The sequence below is a fragment of the Lotus japonicus genome, chromosome 3 (assembly GCF_012489685.1).
Source record: "Lotus japonicus ecotype B-129 chromosome 3, LjGifu_v1.2".
Lineage (NCBI taxonomy): Eukaryota > Viridiplantae > Streptophyta > Magnoliopsida > Fabales > Fabaceae > Lotus > Lotus japonicus.
In genome coordinates this window covers 61,211,843-61,237,167 of record NC_080043.1, presented here as the reverse complement: position 1 = coordinate 61,237,167, position 25,325 = coordinate 61,211,843, and the positions used below count along the sequence as shown (strand labels likewise).

Here is a 25,325-nt window from a genome sequence, read left to right as displayed (position 1 = left end):
CCATACCTTATGTTTAGCATTAGTTAGCTTTTTATGGCCATCGCCTTGTTTTCTTCTGTTTAAAAGACACACTTAGCTCTCATGCTTCGAGCTCAGTGTCTTGTGGACTTGTGGACTGGGCGAGACCCCAGGGTCCCTCGCCCAGGAGCGCTGGCCTGGGGCGATGAGCAGGCTGGGGACTTGGGCCTTCCACCCGAAGGCCCAACTGGCCCATTAGAAAGATTTAGAGGCGCTAAGCCCAACTCCCCCAACTATAAATAGGGGAGGGATACCAAATGTAAGGGACTCTTAGCTCATTGGAGAAATTACAAACTTGAAATTCAGTTACACTCTCTCTCTAAGAGGTTACGCTCTCAATTCTCTCTAGGAATCTCACGTCACGTTCCTTGCATCTTAGGTTCTATACCTCATCTCAATGTTCATGAAGGAACAACTGCAATTTCATCTTTTTCAACTTCATTGTGATTCTCAGCCGCTTCAACTAGTCGGTCTAAACTTTTCCTCATAGCTGTTGCGCTCCCGACTTTTCCCTTACCTATTGTTACTTTGCCATTGTGATCTTGCATCACCTTTCTTGTCTTTTTGAGTTGATTGTTTTCCAAAGGGCTAACATCATCTTCAAGATTGAAATCATCATCATCAGATTCCATAACTTGATGCAGCACATCTGGAGTTGTATTTCTGCCACCAGATTCACTTGGGACACTCATAGCTTGAGTCCATGCATCTTGACTCTTTGCCACTGTCTCCCCAAATATGAATTCCAATTCTTCATGAAATTCTAGTCCATTATATCGAAATTTCGCATACTTAGAATTCTCCTGCATGAGTATGAAAAAGAAATAAGGTATAATCAATCCTCAACTTCAACCTTGTGCCTTTCAACTAAAAAAATACAAGATATTCACATTACTCACATTTATCTTAGCATCCTACCATGTCGCAACAGCTTCAATAGCACCTGACTGGTTGTTCCATCCCAACCTTGTTTCTTTACCCTTTAGTTGCTTCCATGTAACCCAATTGCTTTATGTTAAGTTCAAACGCATCATAACGTTTTTAAATCTTATTTTGATCATTATAATTTTATACAAGAAGTTTCGCTGGAAATTAAATTCTTGATAACGTTTTTGATTTCAGGAGAAACTCAAAAGTATGCTATACGCTTCAACGTTCTATTACTTCAAAAAGGAAAAAGATCTCAGATAGAAGAAGATTTTTATTACTACAAAACAGCTCTGCAAAGGAGAACTAACTATTATTCAAGCCTCAAGTCTCTGACCGTTCAATGTCACGTCATCAGTCAGATTTATCAAAGACAAATATTGAGCGCCAAAGTCTCTGTTTGATTACAACCGGTTGTCCAATATTCAAATCAAAAGACAACCAATTGACTTGTATTCAAACCAGATCACGTGAAGACAATTTGCTTCAGCAAAAGGCACGATGACCAACAAGGAAAAGTACATGCCGTCAACATCAAATTTCCAAATTGTCTCATGTCTGAAAAGTAGCCCAAAGTCTATCACCACCTACTAGCTGACAAATATCATCTTTATAGCTAAAGGATAGACTTACCTCTGAGTCCGCATTAAATGAAGCTACCAACCAAGCCTTTTGAATCAACGGTTTGATCTTACCTCACAACGGTTGGATTTCATCTCTCAACGGCTACAACACTAGCAAGCTAGTATTTAAGACACTCTTGAAGATCTGAAGCAAAGAAGAATCAACTCCGAGAATACAAGCATTCAAGCATTCATTCCAAACTTCTCAAAAGCATTCAAAGCTCAAGCAGAAATTCTTAAGTGTTAAACACAAGCCATTACTTCTGCAAGTGAAAGAGAAAACCTCGTACCTTAAAAGAGTCAAATCTCTTTATTCTCTTTACACTTTTGTTAGAACTCATAAGTGATCCAAAGTCAAATCTTAACCCAAACACTTAGAGTTCCAGTGCCATAAATTCTCTACCACCACTCTTGGAAGAAGAGAAACCCAGTAGAGTGATTTAAATCTTTGTAAGATTTTGGAGAAGTCCTGAACAATACTTGTATGAGGAGTCCTGTAGAATACTTGGAGAAGTCCGTGATAATACTTGGAGAAGTCCTATCTAATACTTGTATTGGAGAAGTCCTTGATACTTGCTTGTGAAAATCTTGGTGGTGGCCAAGTACTGGACGTAGCCCAATCGTTTAGGGTGAACCAGTATAAATCTCTGTGTGTTGATCGTTCTATTTAGTTACTCATTTACTTCCGCTGCACTGAACCGTTTACGAAAAGTCACACTTAATGTTTTTATAAAAGAACTTTTATTCTTTTCATAAACTAAAGTTTTAAATCGTAAATTTCAAGTACACAATTCAAACCCCCCCTTTCTTGTGTTACTTATTTGCATCTCAATTGGCATAAGAGCTTAGTCTCTAGAAACTAACATCTTAAACAGGTGAAGAGTAAAGATCCATGGCAGAAGATCTAGCAATAGCTACGGGCTCATCCACCAACAAGCCTCCATTCTTTGATGGAACCGAATATCCCTACTGGAAGACCCTCATGCAACTATTCATTGAGTCCTCAAACTACAAACTATGGGACATCATTGAAAATGGCAACATCGTTCACAAAGATGATGCGGGAGAACCCATAAAGAAAGATAAACTGACAGAAGCACAACGCAAAGATTATTGATACCCTATGTTAGTAGTGGTTTTAGGGTCATTTACTTGAGTGTTTTATAGTCTTTTTCTTTGTCTCATGTAGTGTTTCATGCATTCTCATGCATTTTTGTGTTTATTTGAGTTTGAGTTTAGTTTTCGTAATTTATTAGTTTTATGAGGCTTGTTTTTGCATTTTTAGGAAGTTTGGGGCTTGCATTTGTTTTGCCATGTTTTTATGAGGACTAAGGTGGTTAAAAGCCCTTTGAATTTCTTGATTTTACTCCTGGTCTTTTTCCTTAAGTGCTTCAGCAGGTTACACATTGAAGAAGGAAGGCCAAGGTGCAAAGGAATTGAAGAAAGCATTCAAAGGGGGGTTACAAAAAGCTGAAAAGCCACCAAGAGCGTGCAGCTGGCGCTCAAGCGCCCTCACCTGGCGCTCAAGCGCCAGCACTCCAGAAGCTGGAGTTTTGCTTCTGCCTCATGGGCGCTCAAGCGCCCCAGGGCAGCGCTTGAGCGCCCCATCTCGACCATTTTTGCCTATAAATAGGGCTTAGGCCATTTTGTCAAAAACTTCTGATTTTCTTTGAGATTTTTGCCAAGTATTGAAGCTTAGGGATTGATTTTGGGGCTTGTGAGAGGCTTCCACCTTGTAATTTCCAGGTTTCATTCACATTTCTTGTAGGGATTCACTAGCCATGAGTGGCTAGTACTCTCTTTTGCTTTGGGTTCAATGTGAGTTCATGAATTTCTAGTCTTAATTCCTATCCCTATGCCCTTGTTCTTGAATCTACCTTATTTTTCAATTCTTTTATGCATGATAAGCTTGGGTGCACCTTTGCTTAAGGCTAAATTGCAATCATATTGGAAGATTGTTGTAATTTGGGGACTTGGGTTGGAATTGACCTCTCTTTGCTTGCTTCTAGGTATAGAGTGAGGGATTGGTTTTGTTGGCCTGAAAATTGCATGCTTATAAACCTCATATAAATGACTAAGTACACAAGGAAATGGGCTTAGCTTTAGTATGGGAGAATTGCTCATGTGAGGAATCAATGAGTGAATATCTAGGCTATAGCAATAAGGTAGTGATTCAAGGTTTCAATTGCATAGGGTAGGTTGGCTAGGAAGGATTGGATGAACATTAACCCAGAGCATTCTTAATCAATTGATATTTTCATCTTTTTACTACTGCTTATTTTGCAAACTCTTGTTACAAACAACACAACACCAAAATCTGAATTTTATTTGCTTTCAAACTCACAAGCTTTGAGCTTAAACCACAATTCTCACTCACGATCCCTGTGGATTCGATATTAAAACCCGGAGATATCTGTGCACTTGCAGATTGAACCAACAATTACTCTAAAGCAAAGTTGTTTCTTCTATGTGCACTGAGAAAATCTCAGCTGGACAAAGTTGATGGACTAACAACAGCCAAAGAAGTCTGGGAAGCTCTAGGGCTTGCCTATGAAGGTACAACAAATTTCAGACAAGCCAAAGTGAGTTTACTTGTCGCTGAATATGAACCCTTCAAGATGAAAGAAAATGAAAGCATTGATGACATGTTTGGAAGATTCCAAACCTTCAAGTATGAAAATGTTGATCAAATCACGAAGATCCTAAGATGCCTTCCTAGGCGATGGAGACCCAAAGTCACCGCCATTAAAGAAGCTAAAGATCTTAGCACACTAAGATTGGAAGATCTCCTTGGATCTCTGAAGGTTCATGAAATAGAACTTGCCCATGACGAAGGACTGAAGAAGCAGAAGAACATTGTGTTCAAAGCCAACAGTTCCAAAGCCAGTCAAGCAAAGGAACAATCGGAAGAAGAAGAATCCTCTGAAGAATTGTCAGATGATGAACAAGGACTCTTCAACAAAAAATTCAAGAGGATGTGGATCAAACAACAAAGAGGAAAAGATACATCAAAGAAAGACAACAAACGAGAATCAAGTCTGAAAAAGAAATCGTTCACTCACAAAGGTGAAAGCGGCTCAAATGCAGACAAAAGCATCATTACGTGCTTTGAATGCAAAAAGTCGGGCCACATCAAGCCGGGCTGTCCGAGACTAGCTAAAAAGTCAATCAAGAAACCATACTACAAGAAAAAGAAAGCCTTAGCAGCTGGATGGGATGACTCTGAGGACGGTTCTAAAGATGACGATGAAGACGATGATGAAGATGCACACTTTGCACTCGTGGCATCTGCAAACAGTTCAGACGATGGTGATGACGATGAGGTAAAAACCGAAAACCTTAAAGAAGAATTCAATGAATTACTTGAACACTCATATGCATTATCTGAAAAATACAAAGCTCTAAAGAAACAGTTTGCTAAGCTTCAACTAGAACATGAAAAGGTTTTGTCTGAAAAGAACCACATAGTTAAAGAAAATACTGCCTTAAAGGAACAAGATTCTGCTAAAGAAGTAGTTGTCTTAAAGAAAAGAGTTAAAATATTAATTGACGATTTATCTACTTTCACCATTGGTCATGATAATCTAGTTAAACTGTGTGGCAACAGTCGTGAACTGTACGATAAAAGCGGATTAGGTTTTGATAGTGAATCAACCTCATCTAGTGAAACCATGTCCGATATATCTTTTACATCATCTGATTCTGGTCAAACTAAATTTGTTGTGAACTGCATAATTGAGCGAGATGAAAGCAAAACCTTTTATGAAAAGAAGGTTTCTCCTAAAAATGCTACTAACCCTTCAGGACCCAAGAAAATATGGGTACCTAAAAAGTCAATTATCTCTGTTGCAGACTTACTTAACAGAACAAAGGAAACGCCAACAATGGTACCTGGACAGTGGATGCTCGCGTCACATGACGGGAGAAAAGTCTATGTTCCCAAATATCCAAACTAGAAAGGACGGTGGATCAGTTACCTTTGGAGGGAATCATAAAGGACTCATTGTTGGAGAAGGTAATGTTGGTAAGGAACCACTTCCGGTGATTAATAACGTTTTGTTAGTTAAAGGATTAAAACACAATCTACTTAGCATAAGTCAATTATGTGATAGTGAGTTCACTGTTTCCTTTAATAAAGTGAAGTGTAGTGTCACTGATACCGATGACAAGATCATCTTTGAAGCTTAGAGACAAGGGAATCTATATAAGACGAACTTGGAAAATCTGGCAAATCAAAATGTATTTTGTCTAGTATCATCAGAAGACAATACTTGGCTTTGGCATAGGAAGCTAGGGCATGCTTCCTTAAGGACCATCACTAAAATCATAAGTAATGACTTAGTTCGTGGTCTGCCAAAACTAACTATCAAATCTGATGTTACATGTTCTGCTTGTGTTCAAAGCAAACAACATCGTACCTCCTGTCGCGCTAAAAACTTTGTCAGCACTAGCAAACCTCTGGACCTTTTACATATGGATTTGTTTGGACCTACAAGAGTAGCTAGTATTTCTGGAAGAAGATATTGTTTTGTCATAATCGATGACTACACAAGATTTTGTTGGGTGTTCTTCCCAACAAGCAAAGATGAAACCTTCCAAGCATTCAAAGTGTTTAGCAAGATAGTTCAGAATGAAAAAGACTACTGCATCACAACCATCCGCGGTGATAGAGGAGGATAATTTGTAAATGAAGAGTTTGAAAAATTCTGTGAACAAGAAAGCATCACTCACCAATTCTCAGCTCCTAGAACCCCTCAGCAAAACGGTGTTGCTGAACAGAAGAACAGGTCACTTCAAGAAATGGCAAGAACGATGCTAAGTGAAACCTCACTACCTAAGTACTTTTGGGCTGAAGCTATTGAAACTGCATGCTACATCCAAAACAGAATATCCATGCGACCGTTACTGAAGAAGACTCCTTATGATCTATAGCGAGGAAGATGTCCAACCGTATCATACTTTCATCCTTTTGGGTGCAAGTGTTTCATCCTCAACACCAAGGACAATGTTGGAAAGTTTGACAACAAGTCTGATCATGGGATTCTCCTTGGATACTCCACTCACTCTAAAGCATACAAAGTTTTTAACTCTAGGACGAAAGCAGTCGAAGAATGCATCAATGTCATGTTTGACGATCACTCAACCGAATCAACTGATCGTTTGGAAAGAGACTTTCTAAATCTTGATCTATCTGATCGAGAGGATGAAGAGATCTCCAAGGAAGTTCAACCTTCTGACGTCACACCTGTAGAACGGTCCACTCCATCTCAACCAGATTCTCCAGAACCGTCTGATCAAGTAATGACATCAAGTGGTATCTCTCTACCAAAGGAGTGGAAATACAAATCTGATCATCCACCTGAACATATTATTGGGAGTGCCTCAGAAAAAGTCAAGACAAGATCAGCCTTCAGAGAAGAATCCAACAGCGAATTCATTTCAGAGATTGAATCTAAAACCGTAGATGAAGCTTTACAAGATGAAGGATGGATCCTAGCCATGCAAGAAGAACTGAATCAGTTTGAAAGAAACGAAGTCTGGACACTTGTACCAAAACCCAAAGGAAAATCAATCATTGGTACCAAGTGGGTTTTCAGGAACAAGATGGATGAAAATGGGAAAGTAACAAGGAACAAGGCAAGACTAGTAGCTCAAGGATACAATCAACAAGAAGGAATTGACTACACAGAAACTTTTGCTCATGTGGCAAGAATTGAAGCAATTCGCATTCTTCTAGCATTTGCATGTCAACACTCCATCAAATTATATCAAATGGATGTCCAAAGTGCCTTTCTGAATGGAGTAATTGAAGAAGAAATGTATGTGAAGCAACCTCTAGGATTTGTAGAACCATCAGCCTCAGAACATGTGTTCAAGCTCAAGAAAGCTCTTTATGGTTTAAAGCAAGCACCAAGAGCATGGTACGATCGACTAAGCAGCTTTATCATGAAGAACGGTTTCTCAAGGGGAAAGATCGACAACACACTGTTCAGAAAACAACTGAAGGACGATTACATCCTTGTGCAACTATACGTTGATGACATCATTTTTGGAGCTACCAGTGATAAACTATGCAAATAATTTTCCACACTCATGCAAAGTGAATTCGAAATGAGTATGATGGGAGAACTGAAATTCTTCCTTGGTCTCCAAATCAAGCAAGAGAAAGACAAGTACTACATACATCAGACCAAATACATAAAGGATATGCTCAAGAAATACAACATGCACAATTCAAATGAAATGAGCACACCAATGTATCCAAACACCATTCTGAACAAGAACGATGAGAGCTCACCAGTTGATCCAACATCGTACAGAGAAATGATAGGATCTCTCTTGTACCTTACATCAAGCAGACCTGACATCATGTTCAGCGCTTGCCTATGCGCAAGATTCCAGGTAAATCCCCAACAATCACACCTTAGTGCAGTTAAACGAATTTTTAGATATTTAATAGGTACTGCTAATCTTAGTCTATTATATGAGAAAGGTAGTAATTTCAGGCTAAATGGATATTGTGACGCTGACTATGCCGGAGATAGTGTTGAACGAAAAAGCACCAGTGGAGGATGTCATTTTCTAGGAAACTGTTTAGTTTCTTGGTCTAGCAAAAGACAAAGCACCATATCTCTATCTACTGCTGAAGCTGAGTACGTTGCAGCCAGTTCTTGCTGTACTCAACTTCTCTGGATCAAGCATCAACTTGAAGATTACAACATCCATGAGAACAACATACCTTTGCTTCGTGATAATACAAGTGCTATCAATATAGCAAAGAATTCAGTTCAGCACTCAAGGATAAAGCATATTGAAATCAAACATCACTTCATTAGAGATCTAGTTGCAAAAGGACATATTGATATATCTTATGTTTACACTGAAGATCAACTTGCTGACATTCTCACAAAACCATTACTAGAAGGCAGATTCTCTGACTTGACAAAAAGAATCAATATGCAATATGTACAATGAAGATACGAAAACATAGCTTTTCTACTTTGCAGGTACCGTTCCATGAATCAAACGTTCAACTAAATCATGTATCGTTCAACATATCCATCAGCAAGAAGCTAATGATAATCGTTCAGTGTTACATCGTACTATGAATTTACCTTCACTACCGTTCAGTCACAGCTGGCAATGCAATTGTCAAAGTTCAACGTCATCATATCTGGGGCACGTGCTTCAACAGTTTCTTTCTGAAAAGTCACATCACATTCAATGTGGAGCAGTTGTTCAATAAACTTTAACCGCGCGTGTAACCACAACCTATTTGTTTAATATTTTCTCTCTCCAAAGAAAACTGTCATGGCACATACTTCCAAAACCATCATTTCATATTCTCATTCAACCATATCCCTAAGAGATTTTGTAAACATCACACACGCTACCCCATTTGCAATTTGCTCTCTCTTTCTCTTCCAAGTAAAGCAACCCTATTTCCTCTGCAAAACTTCTTCATCTTCCAAAAACCAAAATGGTCGGAGTTCTTGCAACCTCATCCAAAGCTCCTTCCAAGAAGGGAAGCAAGTCACCTTACACTAAGGTTGAAATGGAAATCATTCAAAGAAGAACTGAAAGGATCAATCAGCAACGATCCGTTCAACTCCAAGAGATAGGAGTAGTCAAGACTGAGAAACTGGGTGACAATGCCCTCGTTTCACCAAGGTATCTGGACATGAAGGTCTTTGCCTGACGGGACTCACTGATCTCTTGTATCAAGTTTGGGAAACTGTCTACAATATGGCACAACGCGAGGTTGTAAGATCAAGTTTTGATCTAGTAGTACAACTCTATGTTTTGATGATTACAAGTTAACCTTTTGATATGAACAATTGTGGTACTCTAACGTGTTTTTCTGAGTGTGCTATTTACAGGCTCTGACCTCTACTTAATCTCACACAAATCAGAAGCACTGTGTATAAAGAGTGATCCAAGCAACGCTTTCGCATTGACCATGTTCAATATGAACAGTGGAAAAGCTTCAGAAGTTCTGAAGCTACACAAACTCTGATGTGGACTCAGTCACTAGAAGCTCTGAAGATCCAGAAGTTCTGACAACCAAGAAACACTGAAGGCTCAGATGTTCTGATGGTGTAGAAGACTCTGAAGATCCAGAAGCTGAATAGTGGAAACTCTGATGTCCAGAAGCAAGAAACTCTGAAGACCTTGTACTTCCCTCTGAGTTCAGAATCAGAAGATACAACGGTTAGAGGATCTGTGCCTTCCCTCTGACTCTGATCAACCGGCTTCACAAGTTCCAACATGAAACTTTCCCCTGATCAGAAGTCTCCTAGGTTTAAAGGTCAAGTCACTATCCAAGTACAAAAGCAATTGTACCATCCTGACGACCTACCTAACGTTCTCAGCCACAGCAGAAGCTGGAATTTCCAGAACTGCCCTCCAACGGTAGCATTCCCATGCAGCGTTCAAACCCTAATCCTTGGAGTATAAATAGAGGCTGAAGTCTGAAAGATGCGGTTGGAAGAATTTACATAAGCACAAGCTATATTCAAAAACCTTCAAGCATTCTTTCATCTGAAATTCATTGTGTTTACTATTAGCTTTTTAGAAGCAAATCTCTTGTAAACATTCTTTGATTAAACAGTTTGTTTAGTTCCTTTAGGAGATCAAGGTTGATCGGATCCTAGAGAAGACTAAGAGAGTGAATCTTAGTGTGAGCTAAGTCAGTGTAATTGTTAGTCACTTGTAGGTTTCAAGTGCAGTTGTAACTCTTACCTGATTAGTGGATTGCCTTCATTCTAAGAAGGAAGAAATCACCTTAACGGGTGGACTGGATTAGCTTGAGTGATTTATCAAGTGAACCAGGATAAAATCCTTGTGTGCTTTTCTATCTCTTATCTTTAGCACTTAAGGTCTCGAAAGATTTGTCAAAATCTTTAAGGTGGAAGCTTTATTTTGAAAACGTTATTCAAACCCCCCCTTTCTACCGTTTTTCATACCTTCAATTGGTATCAGAGCGCAAGTTCTGATTACCACACCTAACAATGTTCAGTGATCCGGGTCGGTGTGAAAAACAATGGCTGCCACCACCAGTGAAACTCAATGAGATGGTTACAACGCAAAGCCTCCCATGTTCGACGGTCAAAGGTTCGAATATTGGAAAGATAGACTGGAAAGTTTCTTTCTGGGTTTCGATGCAGATCTCTGGGATATTATTGTGGATGGCTATGAGCGTCCAGTTGATGCAGATGGCAAGAAGATCCCAAGGTCAGAGATGAATGCAGATCAAAAGAAGCTGTACTCGCAACATCACAAAGCAAGAGCAATTCTTCTAAGTGCTATTTCTTATGAGGAGTACCAGAAGATTACAGATCGTGAGTTTGCAAAAGGCATTTTTGAATCTCTGAAGATGTCTCATGAAGGAAACAAGAAAGTCAAAGAATCAAAGGCATTGTCTTTGATCCAAAAATATGAATCCTTCATCATGGAGCCAAATGAGTCCATTTAAGAAATGTTCTCCAGATTTCAGTTGCTTGTAGCTGGTATAAGACCTCTCAACAAGAGCTACACAACAAAAGATCATGTCATAAGGGTTCTCAGGAGTCTTCCTGAAAGCTGGATGCCTTTAGTGACTTCAATAGAGCTCACGAGAGATGTCGAGAATATGAGTTTAGAAGAACTCATCAGCATTTTGAAATGTCATGAGCTAAAGCGCTCTGAGATGCAAGATCTGAGGAAAAAGTCCATAGCCTTGAAATCCAAATCTGAGAAGGCTAAGGCTGAAAAGTCAAAGGCTCTCCAAGCTGAAGCAGAAGAATCTGAAGAAGCATCAGAAGATTCTGATGAAGATGAGCTGACTCTGATCTCCAAGAGACTCAACCGCATCTGGAAGCACAGGCAGAGCAAGTACAAAGGCTCTGGAAAGGCAAAAGGAAAGTCTGAATCCTTAGGCCAGAAGAAGTCATCACTTAAGGAAGTCACATGCTATGAGTGCAAAGAATCTGGGCACTACAAAAGTGACTGTCCAAAATTGAAGAAGGACAAGAAGCCAAAGAAGCACTTCAAGACGAAGAAGAGTCTGATGGTGACATTTGATGAGTCAGAGTCAGAGGATGTTGACTCTGATGGTGAAGTCCAAGGACTCATGGCTATTGTCAAAGACAAAGGAGCAGAGTCAAAGGAAGCTGTTGACTTTGACTCAGAATCAGAAGGAGATCCTAACTCAGACGATGAAAATGAGGTATTCGCTTCTTTCTCTACCTCTGAACTAAAACATGCTTTGTCTGATATCATGGATAAGTATAACTCCTTATTGTCTAAGCATAAAAAGTTGAAAAAGGACTTATCTGCTGCTTCTAAGACTCCTTCTGAACATGAAAAAATTATTTCTGATTTGAAAAATGATAATCATGCTTTGATCAATTCTAACTCTGTGCTTAAGAACCAGATCGCTAAGTTAGAAGAAATAGTTGCTTGTGATGCCTCTGATTGTAGAAATGAATCTAAGTATGAAAAGTCTTTTCAAAGGTTCCTGGCTAAAAGCGTAGATAGAAGCTTAATGGCTTCAATGATCTATGGCGTAAGCAGAAATGGAATGCATGGCATTGGCTATTCTAAACCTATTAGAAATGAGCCCTCTGTGTCTAAAGCTAAATCCTTGTATGAATGCTTTGTTCCCTCTGGTACCATATTGCCTGATCCTTTACCTGCTAAAGTTGCTAAAGCCCCTCTTAAAAAGGGATCTTTCTCCATGTCTAAATATCATGCAAAAATTCCTTTACATTATCATGCTGAGAAACCCAAGGTGATCAGAACCTCTGGGATAACTAACAAGAGAGGACCCAGAAAGTGGGTACCTAAGGACAAGATTATCTATGTTGCAGATATCCTTGATAGCTCCACTGAAACACCAATCATGGTATCTGGACAGTGGATGCTCGCGTCACATGACGGGAGAAAGGCGTATGTTCCAAGAGCTAAAACTTAAGCCTGGAGGCGAAGTTGGCTTTGGAGGAAATGAAAAGGGTAAAATTGTTGGTACTGGTACTATTTGTGTAGATAGTAGTCCATGCATTGATAATGTGTTATTGGTAGACGGCTTAACACATAACTTATTGTCTATAAGTCAATTAGCTGACAAGGGTTATGATGTTATATTCAATCAAAAGTCCTGCCGGGCTGTAAGTCAGATCGATGGTGTTGGAACATGTTGCCTTGCATTTTGTCAAAACAACTGATTGTCGAAGCAGATGCCGTGGCATCTGACCTCGTGAGGCTAGGACATCAGTCCTCAGCTTGTGTTTCTGTTATGGGCCTTCTGAAGATTTGTTGAAGATATGTTTTGAGTTACTTGAGGAGCAAGTAACTATCTCAGAAGGGTTTTAGTTGTTGGGTTGTTATTTGTTGAAACAATCTTTGTTAAAAGATTGATTTCTATCTTTACTTGTGCAGTAAGAAACCGAATCTATCAAGATTGCGTTTTCAAATTGCTGTTATTGGAATCTGTTTCTTCAGCCCGTGCTAACCCTAAAGCCCATGCTACCGCTGCTGAAGTCTATAAAAGGATGAAGACCTAAAACGTGAAGACGACCGAAGCTGATAGAGAGAGATCGTGTGTTTTAGGATTTGTTAGTGTGCTTCGTTCTTTGTTATTTGTGAATCCTCTTTGCTCACTGATTCTATAAAGCAAAGAAGGGTTCTGTGTTGTTTGATTACATTCAAACTCTGATTGTTCATTGTGTTTACCAATCACTGTGGCAGTGATTGAGAGGAAGTGAGAGGGGCTCTCATACTTAGGTTGAGATTCTAAGTAGAAATACACTGGGTAGATTAGGAAGTGAACTATGAACTGAGGTGTTCATGAGTGTCTGTAATTCCTGAATCTTGAGATAGTGGATTTCCTTTCTTTGGGTGCAAACCCTCCAGACGTAGGTGAAAGTTTTTCACTGAACTGGGTTAACAACTTCTGAGTGTTATTGTTTTGTTGTTAAGTTTTGTTTATTGTTAAGCGATTGTCGAACCTCTTGTCCCAGCATCGTGTAGGACAATCGTATCAGAGGGAACCTGAATTACAATTGGCATCAGAGCAGGCACCCTGTTCTGGTTGGGTGAGCTCCAGGGAGTTTATTCAAGTTCTCATGGATAACAAGGAGGGAGGATCAGTCAATAGGCCACCCATTCTGGATGGTACTAACTATGACTACTGGAAGGTTTGCATGACAGCCTTTCTCAAATCGATTGACAACAAGACTTGGAAAGCTATTGTCAAGGGTTGGAAGCACCCCACTAAGGCTGAGGTTGAAGGCACCTCTACTACTGTTGTTGAAAAACCTGAAGAAGAATGGACCAGTGTTGAAGATGAAGCTGCACTTGGAAATTCAAAGGCTCTAAATGCTATTTTTAATGGAGTTGACAAGAATATGTTTAGGCTGATCAATACGTGTACTGTGGCAAAGGATGCTTGGGAAATTCTGAAAACTGCACATGAAGGAACTACTCGAGTGAGGATGTCAAGGCTTCAGATGCTTACTACTCAATTTGAAAATCTGATGATGACTGAAGAAGAGACTATTTCAGAATTCCACATGCGTGTCCGTGACTTGTCTAATGCTTCATTTTCTTTGGGAGAACCTATGTCAGATGAGAAGCTTGTAAGGAAGATCCTGAGATCTCTTCCTCAGAAGTTTGCTATGAAAGTCACTGCAATTGAGGAGGCTCAAGACATTGAGAACATGAAGGTTGATGAACTTATTGGCTCTTTGCAGACATTTGAGTTGCAACTGAGTGGAAAATCTGAGAAGAAGAATAAGAGTATTGCTTTTGTGTCAAACACTGATGAAGGTGATGATGAAGATTGTGAGGGTGAAAATCTGACTGAGGCTCTGGCCATGCTAGCAAGAAAATTCAACAGAGCATTGAGAAAGATTGATAAAAGAACCAGGCCTAATGTCCAGGACATGAAGTTCGATAACAAACCCAAATTTACTAATTCACAGAGGAAGACCAAAGAAGACGAAAAATCTGGTCAGAATAAAGGAGTGCAGTGTCATGAATGTGAAGGATATGGTCACATCAGATCTGAATGCGCCACTTATCTAAAGAAGCAGAAGAAAGGTATGATGGTAACTTGGTCAGATGAAGACACTGAAGATGAGGAGGAGATATCTGCAAACAAAGTCAATGCTTTCTCTGGAACTGTCTATGAGTCTGATACAAGTGATGAGGACATTACAGATGAGGAACTGGCTGAGACTTACAAGCTGCTACACATCAAGTGGGAAGAAGCATGTAAACTTGTGAGAGAAAAGCAAAGTGAGATAGAACAACTTGTCTCTCAGAATGAAAGGCTGAAAGAGCTCAGCACAAAGCTGAAGGAAGATCTGGAGGAATGGCAAAGTAAGTTTAATAATGCTGATGTTATGGAAAAGGCTAATCTAGTGTTGATTAATGCAGGACTTCAAGAGGAAGTGACAACTCTGACAAGAAAGCTTGAAGCTACTCACAAATCTGTTAGAATGTTGAACAGTGGTTCTGATATGCTTGATGAAATTCTGAAGGAAACTAGCAAGCAAGGAGGGAGTTTGAAGGGAATTGGCTTTGACTATAGAACTGCAAACAAAGAAAATCAGAAAGGTTCAAAGAAATTTGTGTCTGCTGCGAAACAAACTGAATTCAAGAAGCCTAGAAATTATCAGTTGTCAGATTCATTGCCCAGACATGTACCTCAACATGTGAAATCCCAGCTCAAGCTTGAGAAGATTGTACCTTGGAAGTGTCACTACTGTGGTAAGAATGGTCACATAAAGCCCTACTGTTACAGGTTATTTGGTTATCCTCAGATGCACGATAAAAACCTGTTCAGATGAGGAAGGAATGGAAGCCCAAGGGTGAAGTCAGATGTCAGGTAGCTTACACGTCCTTCAGAGCATCATCAAAGGAAGATTGGTATTTTTATAGTGGCTGCTCAAAGCACATGACAGGAAACAAGAGCTTCTTGCAAGATATCAGAAGTCACTCCACCAACTATGTCACTTTTGGAGATGGAGCTAAAGGAAAGATCAAGGGAGTAGGAAAGCTTGTTAGCACAGAATCTCCTAACTTGAACAATGTGTTACTTGTAAATGGCTTAACTGCCAACCTAATTAGCATAAGTCAACTGTGTGATCAAGGGTATGATGTGAAGTTCAATAAGATAGAATGTGTTGTGACCACTGACGATGAGAGAGTTGTGATGAGAGGAGTCAGATCAAAGGACAACTGTTACATGTGGACATCAGAAGAAAAAGCTCATGTTTCCAGATGTTTGTTAACTAAAGAAGATGAGGTGAATGTATGGCATCAAAGACTAGGACATCTCAACTACAGGAGCATGCAAAAGATCATTGCTGATGAAGCAATAAGGGGATTCCCCAATTTGAGCTTGGGAGAAGGAAAGCTATGTGGAGAATGTCAGATTGGTAAGCAAACCAAGGTGCCACACAAGATGCTCCAGCATCAGACCACGACGAAGGTTCTGGAATTGCTTCACATGGATCTCATGGGTCCCATGCAGGTTGAAAGCTTGGGAGGAAAAAGGTATGTGTTTGTCTGTGTAGATGATTTTTCAAGGTATACATGGGTTGAATTTATGAGAGAAAAATCAGAGAATTTTGAAATATTCAAGAATTTATGTTTGAGACTTCAGAATGAGAAGGACTGTGTGATTGTAAGAATCAGAAGTGATCATGGAAGAGAGTTTGAGAATTCAAAATTCTTGGAGTTCTGTGGAACTGAAGGTATTAGCCATGAATTTTCTGCCCCCATCACTCCACAGCAGAATGGAATTGTTGAAAGGAAAAATAGAACTCTCCAGGAATCAACTAGAGTAATGTTACATGCTAAGAAGATTCCACACCAATTCTGGGCTGAAGCCATGAGTACTGCTTGTTACATACATAATAGAGTCACCATCAGGGCAGGGACATCCTCTACACAATATGAGCTATGGAAAGGTAGAAAGCCGTCTGTAAAATACTTTCACATATTTGGAAGTAAATATTATATTCTTGCAGATCGTGATCCTAAGAGGAAGCTTGATCCTAGAAGTGATGAAGGAATTTTCATGGGGTATTCTATGAACAGCAAAGCTTATAGAGTTTTTAACTCTCGCACAAGGACCATGATGGAATCTGTGAATGTGACTGTGGATGATGAACCAAGCAAGAAGGAAGAAGCAGTTCTGAATGAAGATGATGATGGTGCTGATGTTCCAGCTAATGCTCCAGCAACCGCCCTCGACAATGAGTCAGAAACAAGTGCTGATGAAAAGGAAGACAAAGATATCACAACAAACAAAGCTCCATCAATCAGGGTTCAGAAGAATCATCCTCAAGAAAACATTATTGGTAATCTTCAAGAAGGGGTGACTACCAGATCCAGAAGTATAATTGCTCACAGTTGTTTCATCTCTAAGATAGAACCCAAGAATGTTAATGAAGCTCTCACTGATGAATACTGGATAAATGCTATGCAAGAAGAGCTAGAGCAGTTCAGAATAAATGAAGTGTGGGAGTTAGTGCCTACACCTGAAGAAGTAAACATCATTGGCACTAAGTGGATCTTCAAGAACAAATCAGATGAAGCTGGAACAGTCACAAGGAATAAAGCAAGGCTTGTTGCTCAAGGATATACTCAGATAGAAGGAGTTGATTTTGATGAGACCTTTGCTCCAGTAGCTAGACTGGAATCTATAAGACTCTTGTTAGGTGTTGCTTGTCTTTTGAAGTTCAGACTTTATCAGATGGATGTGAAGAGTGCTTTTCTGAATGGTTATTTGAATGAAGAAGTCTATGATGAACAACCTAAAGGATTTACAGATCCGCATCATCCAGATCATGTGTACAAGTTGAGGAAGGCCTTGTATGGTTTGAAGCAAGCACCTAGGGCTTGGTATGAAAGGTTAACTGAATTTCTTGTAAGCAATGGGTACAGCAAGGGTGGAATTGATAAAACTCTGTTTGTGAAGAATGACAGAGGTAAGCTCATGATAGCACAGATTTATGTGGATGACATTGTCTTTGGAGGAATGTCAAACTCAATGGTGGAGCATTTCGTCCGACAAATGAAATCTGAATTTGAGATGAGCCTAGTTGGTGAATTGAACTATTTTCTAGGACTACAAGTCAAACAAATGGAGGATTCTATGTTCATATCTCAGAGTAAGTATGCTAAAGGCCTAGTCAAGAAATTTGGTCTTGAAAAGGCTGGTCACAAGAGAACTCCTGCTGCTACACACATCAAGATGTCCAAAGATGAGCAAGGAGAAGATGTTGATCAAAGTCTCTATAGAAGCATGATTGGAAGCTTGTTGTATCTCACTGCTAGCAGACCAGATATCACCTTTGCAGTTGGTGTATGTGCAAGATTTCAAGCAGCTCCTAAGGCTAGTCATCTGCTACAAGTCAAGAGAATTATCAAGTACATCAATGGCACGAGTAACTATGGTATTCTCTATACTCATGATACAAATTCTTCTTTAGTTGGTTTCTGTGATGCAGATTGGGCCGGTAGTGCAGATGATAGAAAGAGCACATCTGGTGGATGTTTCTTCCTAGGGAATAATTTGATTTCATGGTTTAGCAAGAAGCAGAATTGTGTCTCATTGTCTACAGCTGAAGCAGAGTATATTGCAGCCGGAAGTAGTTGTACTCAACTCATGTGGATGAAGCAAATGTTGAAAGAGTATGATGTTGAACAGGATGTCATGACATTGTACTGCGACAATCTCAGTGCAATCAATATTTCCAAGAATCCCATACAGCATAGCAGGACCAAGCATATTGATATTAGACATCATTTCATTAGAGACTTGGTGGAGGATAAAATTGTCAACTTGGAGCATGTGACAACTGACAAGCAGTTGGCTGATATTTTCACAAAACCCCTTGATGCTATCACTTTTGAAAAATTAAGAGGAAGTCTAGGGATTTGTCTTTCTGATGCATAGCAATTAGCGTGCCCTAGTGTGTCAACGACTAGTTTATTTTTGGTCATCATTAACAGCCGTTGTGACATCAGCAGAGAGAAAGTTACTTCATGGTTCACATTTCCTATAACTACCTCCAACGGGCAAATTGTGTTCTCTCAACCGCTTGTGCATCTATCTTCTTCAAGACTCATCATCTCTGATTTGCAAATCTGTTTCATTGTTCTGTACTTTGCTTGTATTTCCTCTCGATTCGTCATGTCTTAAAGTTCAGGAAAGAAGGAATCTGTCAAGGCCAAGATTGAAAGAACTGCTAAAGGAGTCAAGTGTATGGGTTTGAAGAGTGATCCTTCTCAACCGTCTTCTGTGTCCAAGAAAGCCTCCAAGAAGATGCGATCAAGAAACCCAACGTGTAAGGTCTACAAATCACAGGTCAAGAATAGCAAAGCTCCGAATGTTCCTATCCTTGAGGATGTTCCTGACGAAGAAGAAATCAATGATGAAGATTCTCCAGTGAAATCGCCTCCTGAAAATTCAGGCGATGCTACCACGCCTAATATCTCTGTTTCATCCTCGTCGAAGGATGCTGATCCAGCCTCTGTTCAGAACATCTCTGATGATGCTTCTGATGATGTTCCTCTGACTGAGACTTTTGCTGATAGTGTTGCTGCGAGAATGAAGAAGAAAAGAAGGACTTCTTCTCCTGAGATCACACCTACTCCATCAAAGAAATCCAGACAGGCCAGTGTGAAGAGTAAGGGGAAGCAAAAGGAAGCAAAGGCTCCCACTGAGAAGAAGCAGAGGAAGATTCCAGTTGAAGTTGAAGACTCTGAGTCAGATGTTGAAGTCGGTGTTCAGGACATTCGATCTTCTGATAAAAAGAAGTTTTCTGGTAAGCGTGTTCCTCAGAATGTTCTTGCTGTCCCTATTGATAGAGTGTCCTTCCACTTAGAAGAGAATGTTCAGAAGTGGAAGTTTGTTTGCAAGAGAAGAATGGCCAAGGAAAGGGATGTTGGTTCTGATGTTCTTGAATGCAGAGATGTTATTGCACTTATTGAGAAAGCAGGTTTGATGAAGACTATTCAGAATGTTGGAAGGTGCTATGAGAAGCTTGTGAGAGAGTTCCTGGTGAATCTCTCTGTTGATGTGGGACTTCCTGATAGTGCAGAGTTCAGAAAAGTCTATGTACGGGCTGAATGTGTATTGTTTTCCCCTGCTGTGATCAATCAAGCACTTGGACGGAGTGCTATTGAATTTGTTGATGAAGAAGTGTCCATGGATGATGTTGCCAAGGAGCTTACTGCCGGTCATGTGAAGAAGTGGCCCAGCAAAAAGTTGTTGTCTACTGGAAATCTGAGTGTGAAGTATGCTATTCTTAACCGGATTGGTGCTGTGAATTGGGTTCCTACTCAACATACTTCTGGTGTTTCTGCAACGCTTGCCAAATTGATCTATAGGATTGGCAAGTCTATGGCTTTTGACTTTGGAACTTTTGTGTTTGAGCAGACATTGAAGCATGCTGATACTTGTGCTGTGAAGCTGCCTGTTTCATTTCCTTCACTTCTTACTGAGATAATCTTAAAGCAACATCCTCAGATTCTGAGGGCAGATGATGTGGCTATGTCTCGTGGAGTTCCAATCACTTTGGATCACCGTTTGTTTATGGAGTCACATGTTCTAGACATTGCCTTACCAACCAGCAGGACATCTGCTCCTCCTGTGACTGAATCTGACGCTAAGGCCATCATTGCTGAATTACTGGAGGTTTCCAAGGCCTTGCAGGAGACAATCAGGGTGAGCACTGCCAGGAAGCTCAGAGTTGATGCGTTGCTACTCAAGCTACAGGAAGAAGAACGTCAAGATGGTGAACACCGTGCTGCTGCTCCGAATGTGAGTAATGAAGAGGAGGACGGATCTGAAGAGTGTAGTGCAGGAAAGGACTCCAGTTCTGAAGACTAGTTTGTTTTGTTTCTGCTGTATTCGTGCACCCTTTGCAAATTTGTGCTAAAAAGGGGGAGTAGTTGCTAGTATGCATGTGTTTTGTTCAGATGTTTAAGTGACAGATGTTTTCAGCTGTTTTTGAAGTTTCAGAAGTGTGTGAACAGTGTTTTCAGATGTTTGAGTTTTCAGAAGTTTGTGGTTCAGAAGTTGTTTATTTTCAGAAGTTTGTGGTTCAGAAGTTGTTTATTTTCAGAAGTTTGTGGTTCAGAAGTTGTTTATGTTCAGAAGTTTGTGGTTCAGAAGTTGTTTATGTTCAGAAGTTAGTGGAAGTTGGTTCTGTTCAGATGTTCGCAGATTACAACCCTCCAGAAGTTTGTTTTGGTTCAGATGTTCATGTTCTCAGAAGTTAGGTGAAGTTGCTTCTGTTTCTACTGTGCTATGTGTGTTCTGATAGTGTTAGCTCTGGTCTGAAGACAAGTTCAAGACGATGGCTATGTTTGTTTTCTGAAATGTTACTTCTGATGAGCGGTATTTCTGACGGTGCTTCTGATGAGCAGTATTTCTGTTAGCTGTACTTCTGGGTATGTGCTGCCAGCTTCAGATGGTAGTATTTCTGATACGATGATGTTCAAGCTAATCTATTTTGGTGTCATCATGTGCTAAGGCTGATTGTACCTTTGGTTTTGTGTTTGTGCTGCTAAGTGGTTGTTCCGACTATGTCTTCTGAAGTATGGTAGTTGGTTGTGTAGATGCATCAGTTTGAGGGGGAGCTCTGACTAAGGGGGAGAATTGTCTCTCTAGTTTTTTATCCTCTCTGATTGTGAGTTGTTTTAGACAAAATTTGACAAAGGGGGAGATTGTTGGAACATGTTGCCTTGCATTTTGTCAAAACAACTGATTGTCGAAGCAGATGCCGTGGCATCTGACCTCGTGAGGCTAGGACATCAGTCCTCAGCTTGTGTTTCTGTTATGGGCCTTCTGAAGATTTGTTGAAGATATGTTTTGAGTTACTTGAGGAGCAAGTAACTATCTCAGAAGGGTTTTAGTTGTTGGGTTGTTATTTGTTGAAACAATCTTTGTTAAAAGATTGATTTCTATCTTTACTTGTGCAGTAAGAAACCGAATCTATCAAGATTGCGTTTTCAAATTGCTGTTATTGGAATCTGTTTCTTCAGCCCGTGCTAACCCTAAAGCCCATGCTACCGCTGCTGAAGTCTATAAAAGGATGAAGACCTAAAACGTGAAGACGACCGAAGCTGATAGAGAGAGATCGTGTGTTTTAGGATTTGTTAGTGTGCTTCGTTCTTTGTTATTTGTGAATCCTCTTTGCTCGCTGATTCTATAAAGCAAAGAAGGGTTCTGTGTTGTTTGATTACATTCAAACTCTGATTGTTCATTGTGTTTACCAATCACTGTGGCAGTGATTGAGAGGAAGTGAGAGGGGCTCTCATACTTAGGTTGAGATTCTAAGTAGAAATACACTGGGTAGATTAGGAAGTGAACTATGAACTGAGGTGTTCATGAGTGTCTGTAATTCCTGAATCTTGAGATAGTGGATTTCCTTTCTTTGGGTGCAAACCCTCCAGACGTAGGTGAAAGTTTTTCACTGAACTGGGTTAACAACTTCTCAGTGTTATTGTTTTGTTGTTAAGTTTTGTTTATTGTTAAGCGATTGTCGAACCTCTTGTCCCAGCATCGTGTAGGACAATCGTATCAGAGGGAACCTGAATTACAGATGGCTCTGTTCTGTTTAACAGCAAGAGGAAGAACAACATTTATAAGATCAGATTATCTGAGTAGGAGGCTCAGAATGTGAAGTGCCTTCTGTCTGTTAATGAAGAGCAGTGGGTATGGCATAGACGGTTAGGGCATGCCAGTATGAGAAAGATTTCTCAGCTGAGCAAGCTAAACCTTGTCAGGGGCTTACCTAATCTGAAGTTTGCTTCAGACGCTCTTTGTGAAGCATGTCAGAAAGGCAAATTCACTAAAGTCCCTTTCAAGGCAAAGAATGTTGTCTCAACCTCAAGGTCGTTGGAACTTCTGCATATCGACCTTTTTGGACCAGTGAAAACTGAGTCTATAGGTGGCAAGAGATATGGGATGGTCATCGTTGACGACTATAGCCGCTGGACATGGGTAAAGTTTCTAACCCGCAAGGATGAGTCTCATGCTGTATTCTCTACCTTCATAGCCCAAGTGCAAAACGAGAAGGCTTGTAGAATTGTGCGTGTCAGAAGTGACCATGGTGGAGAGTTTGAGAATGACAAGTTTGAGAGTCTGTTTGATTCCTATGGAATTGCACATGATTTCTCTTGTCCCAGAACTCCTCAACAAAATGGTGTTGTTGAAAGGAAGAACAGAACTCTTCAGGAGATGGCAAGAACCATGCTCCAAGAAACTGGCATGGCCAAGCACTTTTGGGCAGAGGAAGTAAATACAGCATGTTACATTCAGAACAGAATCTCTGTGAGACCAATTCTGAATAAGACTCCCTATGAATTGTGGAAGAACATAAAACCCAACATTTCTTACTTTCATCCTTTTGGTTGTGTTTGTTATGTTCTTAATACTAAGGATAGATTGCATAAATTTGATGCTAAGTCTTCTAAATGTCTATTACTTGGTTATTCTGAAAGATCTAAAGGTTTTAGATTTTATAATATTGATGCTAAGACTATTTAAGAGTCTATTCATGTTAGATTTGACGATAAGCTTGACTCTGACCAGTCAAAGCTAGTTGAGAAGTTTGCAGATATGAGCATAAATGTTTCTGACAAAGGCAAAGCTCCAGAGGAAGCTGAGCCAGAGGAAAATAAACCAGAAGAAGAAGCTGGTCCCTCTGATTCACAAACTCTGAAGAAGAGCAGAATCACTGCAGCTCATCCTAAGGAATTGATTCTGGGCAACAAAGACGAACCAGTCAGAACCAGATCAGCCTTCAGACCCTCTGAAGAGACCTTGCTTAGTCTGAAAGGATTAGTGTCCTTACTTGAACCCAAATCCATAGATGAAGCTCTTCAGGACAAGGATTGGATTCTGGCCATGGAAGAAGAATTGAATAAATTCTCCAAGAACGATGTTTGGAGCTTAGTGAAGAAGCCTGAGAGTGTCCATGTAATTGGAACAAAATGGGTGTTCAGAAACAAGTTGAATGAGAAAGGAGATGTAGTCAGAAACAAGGCGAGGCTAGTTGCTCAAGGCTACAGCCAGCAGGAAGGAATAGACTACACTGAAACATTTGCTCCTGTAGCAAGACTAGAAGCAATCAGACTGTTGATCTCCTTCTCAGTGAATCACAACATAGTTCTACATCAGATGGACGTGAAGAGTGCCTTCCTAAATGGTTATATTTCAGAGGAAGTCTATGTTCATCAACCCCCAGGTTTTGAAGATGAAAAGAAACCAGACCATGTGTTCAAATTGAAGAAATCACTCTATGGTCTGAAGCAAGCTCCCAGAGCATGGTATGAGAGACTCAGCTCATTCCTTCTGGAGAATGAGTTTGTAAGGGGTAAAGTAGATACAACTCTCTTTTGCAAAACTTATAAAGATGATATCTTAATTGTGCAAATTTATGTTGATGATATTATATTTGGTTCTGCTAATCAATCTCTATGCAAAGAATTTTCTGAGATGATGCAGGCTGAATTTGAGATGAGTATGATGGGAGAACTAAAAAACTTTCTGAGAATACAAGTTGATCAAACACCAGAAGGAACATATATCCATCAGAGCAAGTACACTAAAGAACTTCTGAAGAAGTTCAATATGCTGGAATCTACAATGGCCAAGACTCCAATGCATCCTACATGCATTCTGGAGAAAGAAGATGAGAGTGGTAAAGTATGTCAGAAACTCTATCGTGGTATGATAGGTTCACTCCTTTACTTAACTGCATCTAGGCCAGATATATTGTTCAGTGTTCATTTATGTGCTCGTTTTCAATCAGATCCAAGGGAAACCCACTTAACTGCTGTTAAGAGGATCCTAAGGTATCTGAAAGGCACCACTAACCTTGGCTTGATGTATAAGAAAACATCAGAGTATAAGCTTTCAGGTTATTGTGATGCTGATTATGCTGGAGATAGAACAGAGAGAAAAAGCACTTCTGGAAATTGTCAATTTCTGGGAAGCAATTTAGTCTCATGGGCAAGTAAGAGGCAATCAACCATTGCACTATCCACTGCAGAGGCAGAATATATCTCAGCAGCAATATGCAGCACCCAGATGCTATGGATGAAACATCAGCTGGAGGATTATCAGATCCTTGAGAGCAATATCCCAATCTATTGTGATAACACTGCTGCAATATCTTTGAGTAAGAATCCTATCTTACATTCAAGGGCAAAGCACATTGAGGTAAAGTATCACTTTATTAGAGATTATGTACAAAAGGGCGTACTTCTTCTGAAGTTTGTTGATACTGACCATCAATGGGCAGATATCTTTACAAAGCCCTTAGCAGAGGATAGATTTAATTTTATTCTGAAAAATCTGAATATGGACTTTTTTCCAGAGTGAAGATGGATCAGAACCTCTGACTATGATACTTCTTAATCAGAAGATGTCTAGTCCAGAAGGTAACTCCATCAGAGTGTATGTACCCATTGGTGCTGACTCTGAAGCTGAGACAGTAACACGTGTGTCAGTATCTCTGATGCATAGTTCCTTGTGCCTGTGTGACAGTCTGTCATAATATGTGTAGATGTGCTTCTCTCCTGCGTGTGATATGTGTATTTACTGTTACTATGATGTCTTTAATTTTTAACCGTTGATTTTATCCTGCTTTTTGATCAACAACGGTTACTTTTAAAAACCCACTATGCACACACGTTCTCTTACACTTAAGGTTTTACATTCTCTCTCTTCAGTTTTTCAAAACCTCT

At 39.9% G+C, this 25,325-nt stretch overlaps 1 protein-coding gene across 1 annotated transcript; it reads left to right on the top strand.

The window, feature by feature from the left end:
- Positions 1-3,658: 3,658 nt before the first annotated feature.
- On the top strand, positions 3,659-5,756 carry LOC130744459 (uncharacterized). Its single transcript, XM_057596641.1, has 3 exons — positions 3,659-3,733; positions 4,058-5,455; positions 5,712-5,756. Exons 1-3 carry the CDS (start codon positions 3,659-3,661, stop codon positions 5,754-5,756), a joined length of 1,518 nt encoding a protein of 505 aa, XP_057452624.1.
- The last annotated feature ends 19,569 nt before the right edge of the window (positions 5,757-25,325 follow it).

Bases quoted from the DNA above. Each gene is read 5' to 3' on its own strand.
- LOC130744459 (XM_057596641.1), top strand. From the start codon at position 3,659: ATGGGCTTAGCTTTAGTATGGGAGAATTGCTCATGTGAGGAATCAATG. The intron at 3,734-4,057 runs GTAGTGATTCAA...AGAAAATCTCAG, and splicing joins ATCTAGGCTATAGCAATAAG to CTGGACAAAGTTGATGGACT. The intron at 5,456-5,711 runs GTACCTGGACAG...AATAAAGTGAAG, and splicing joins CAAAGGAAACGCCAACAATG to TGTAGTGTCACTGATACCGA.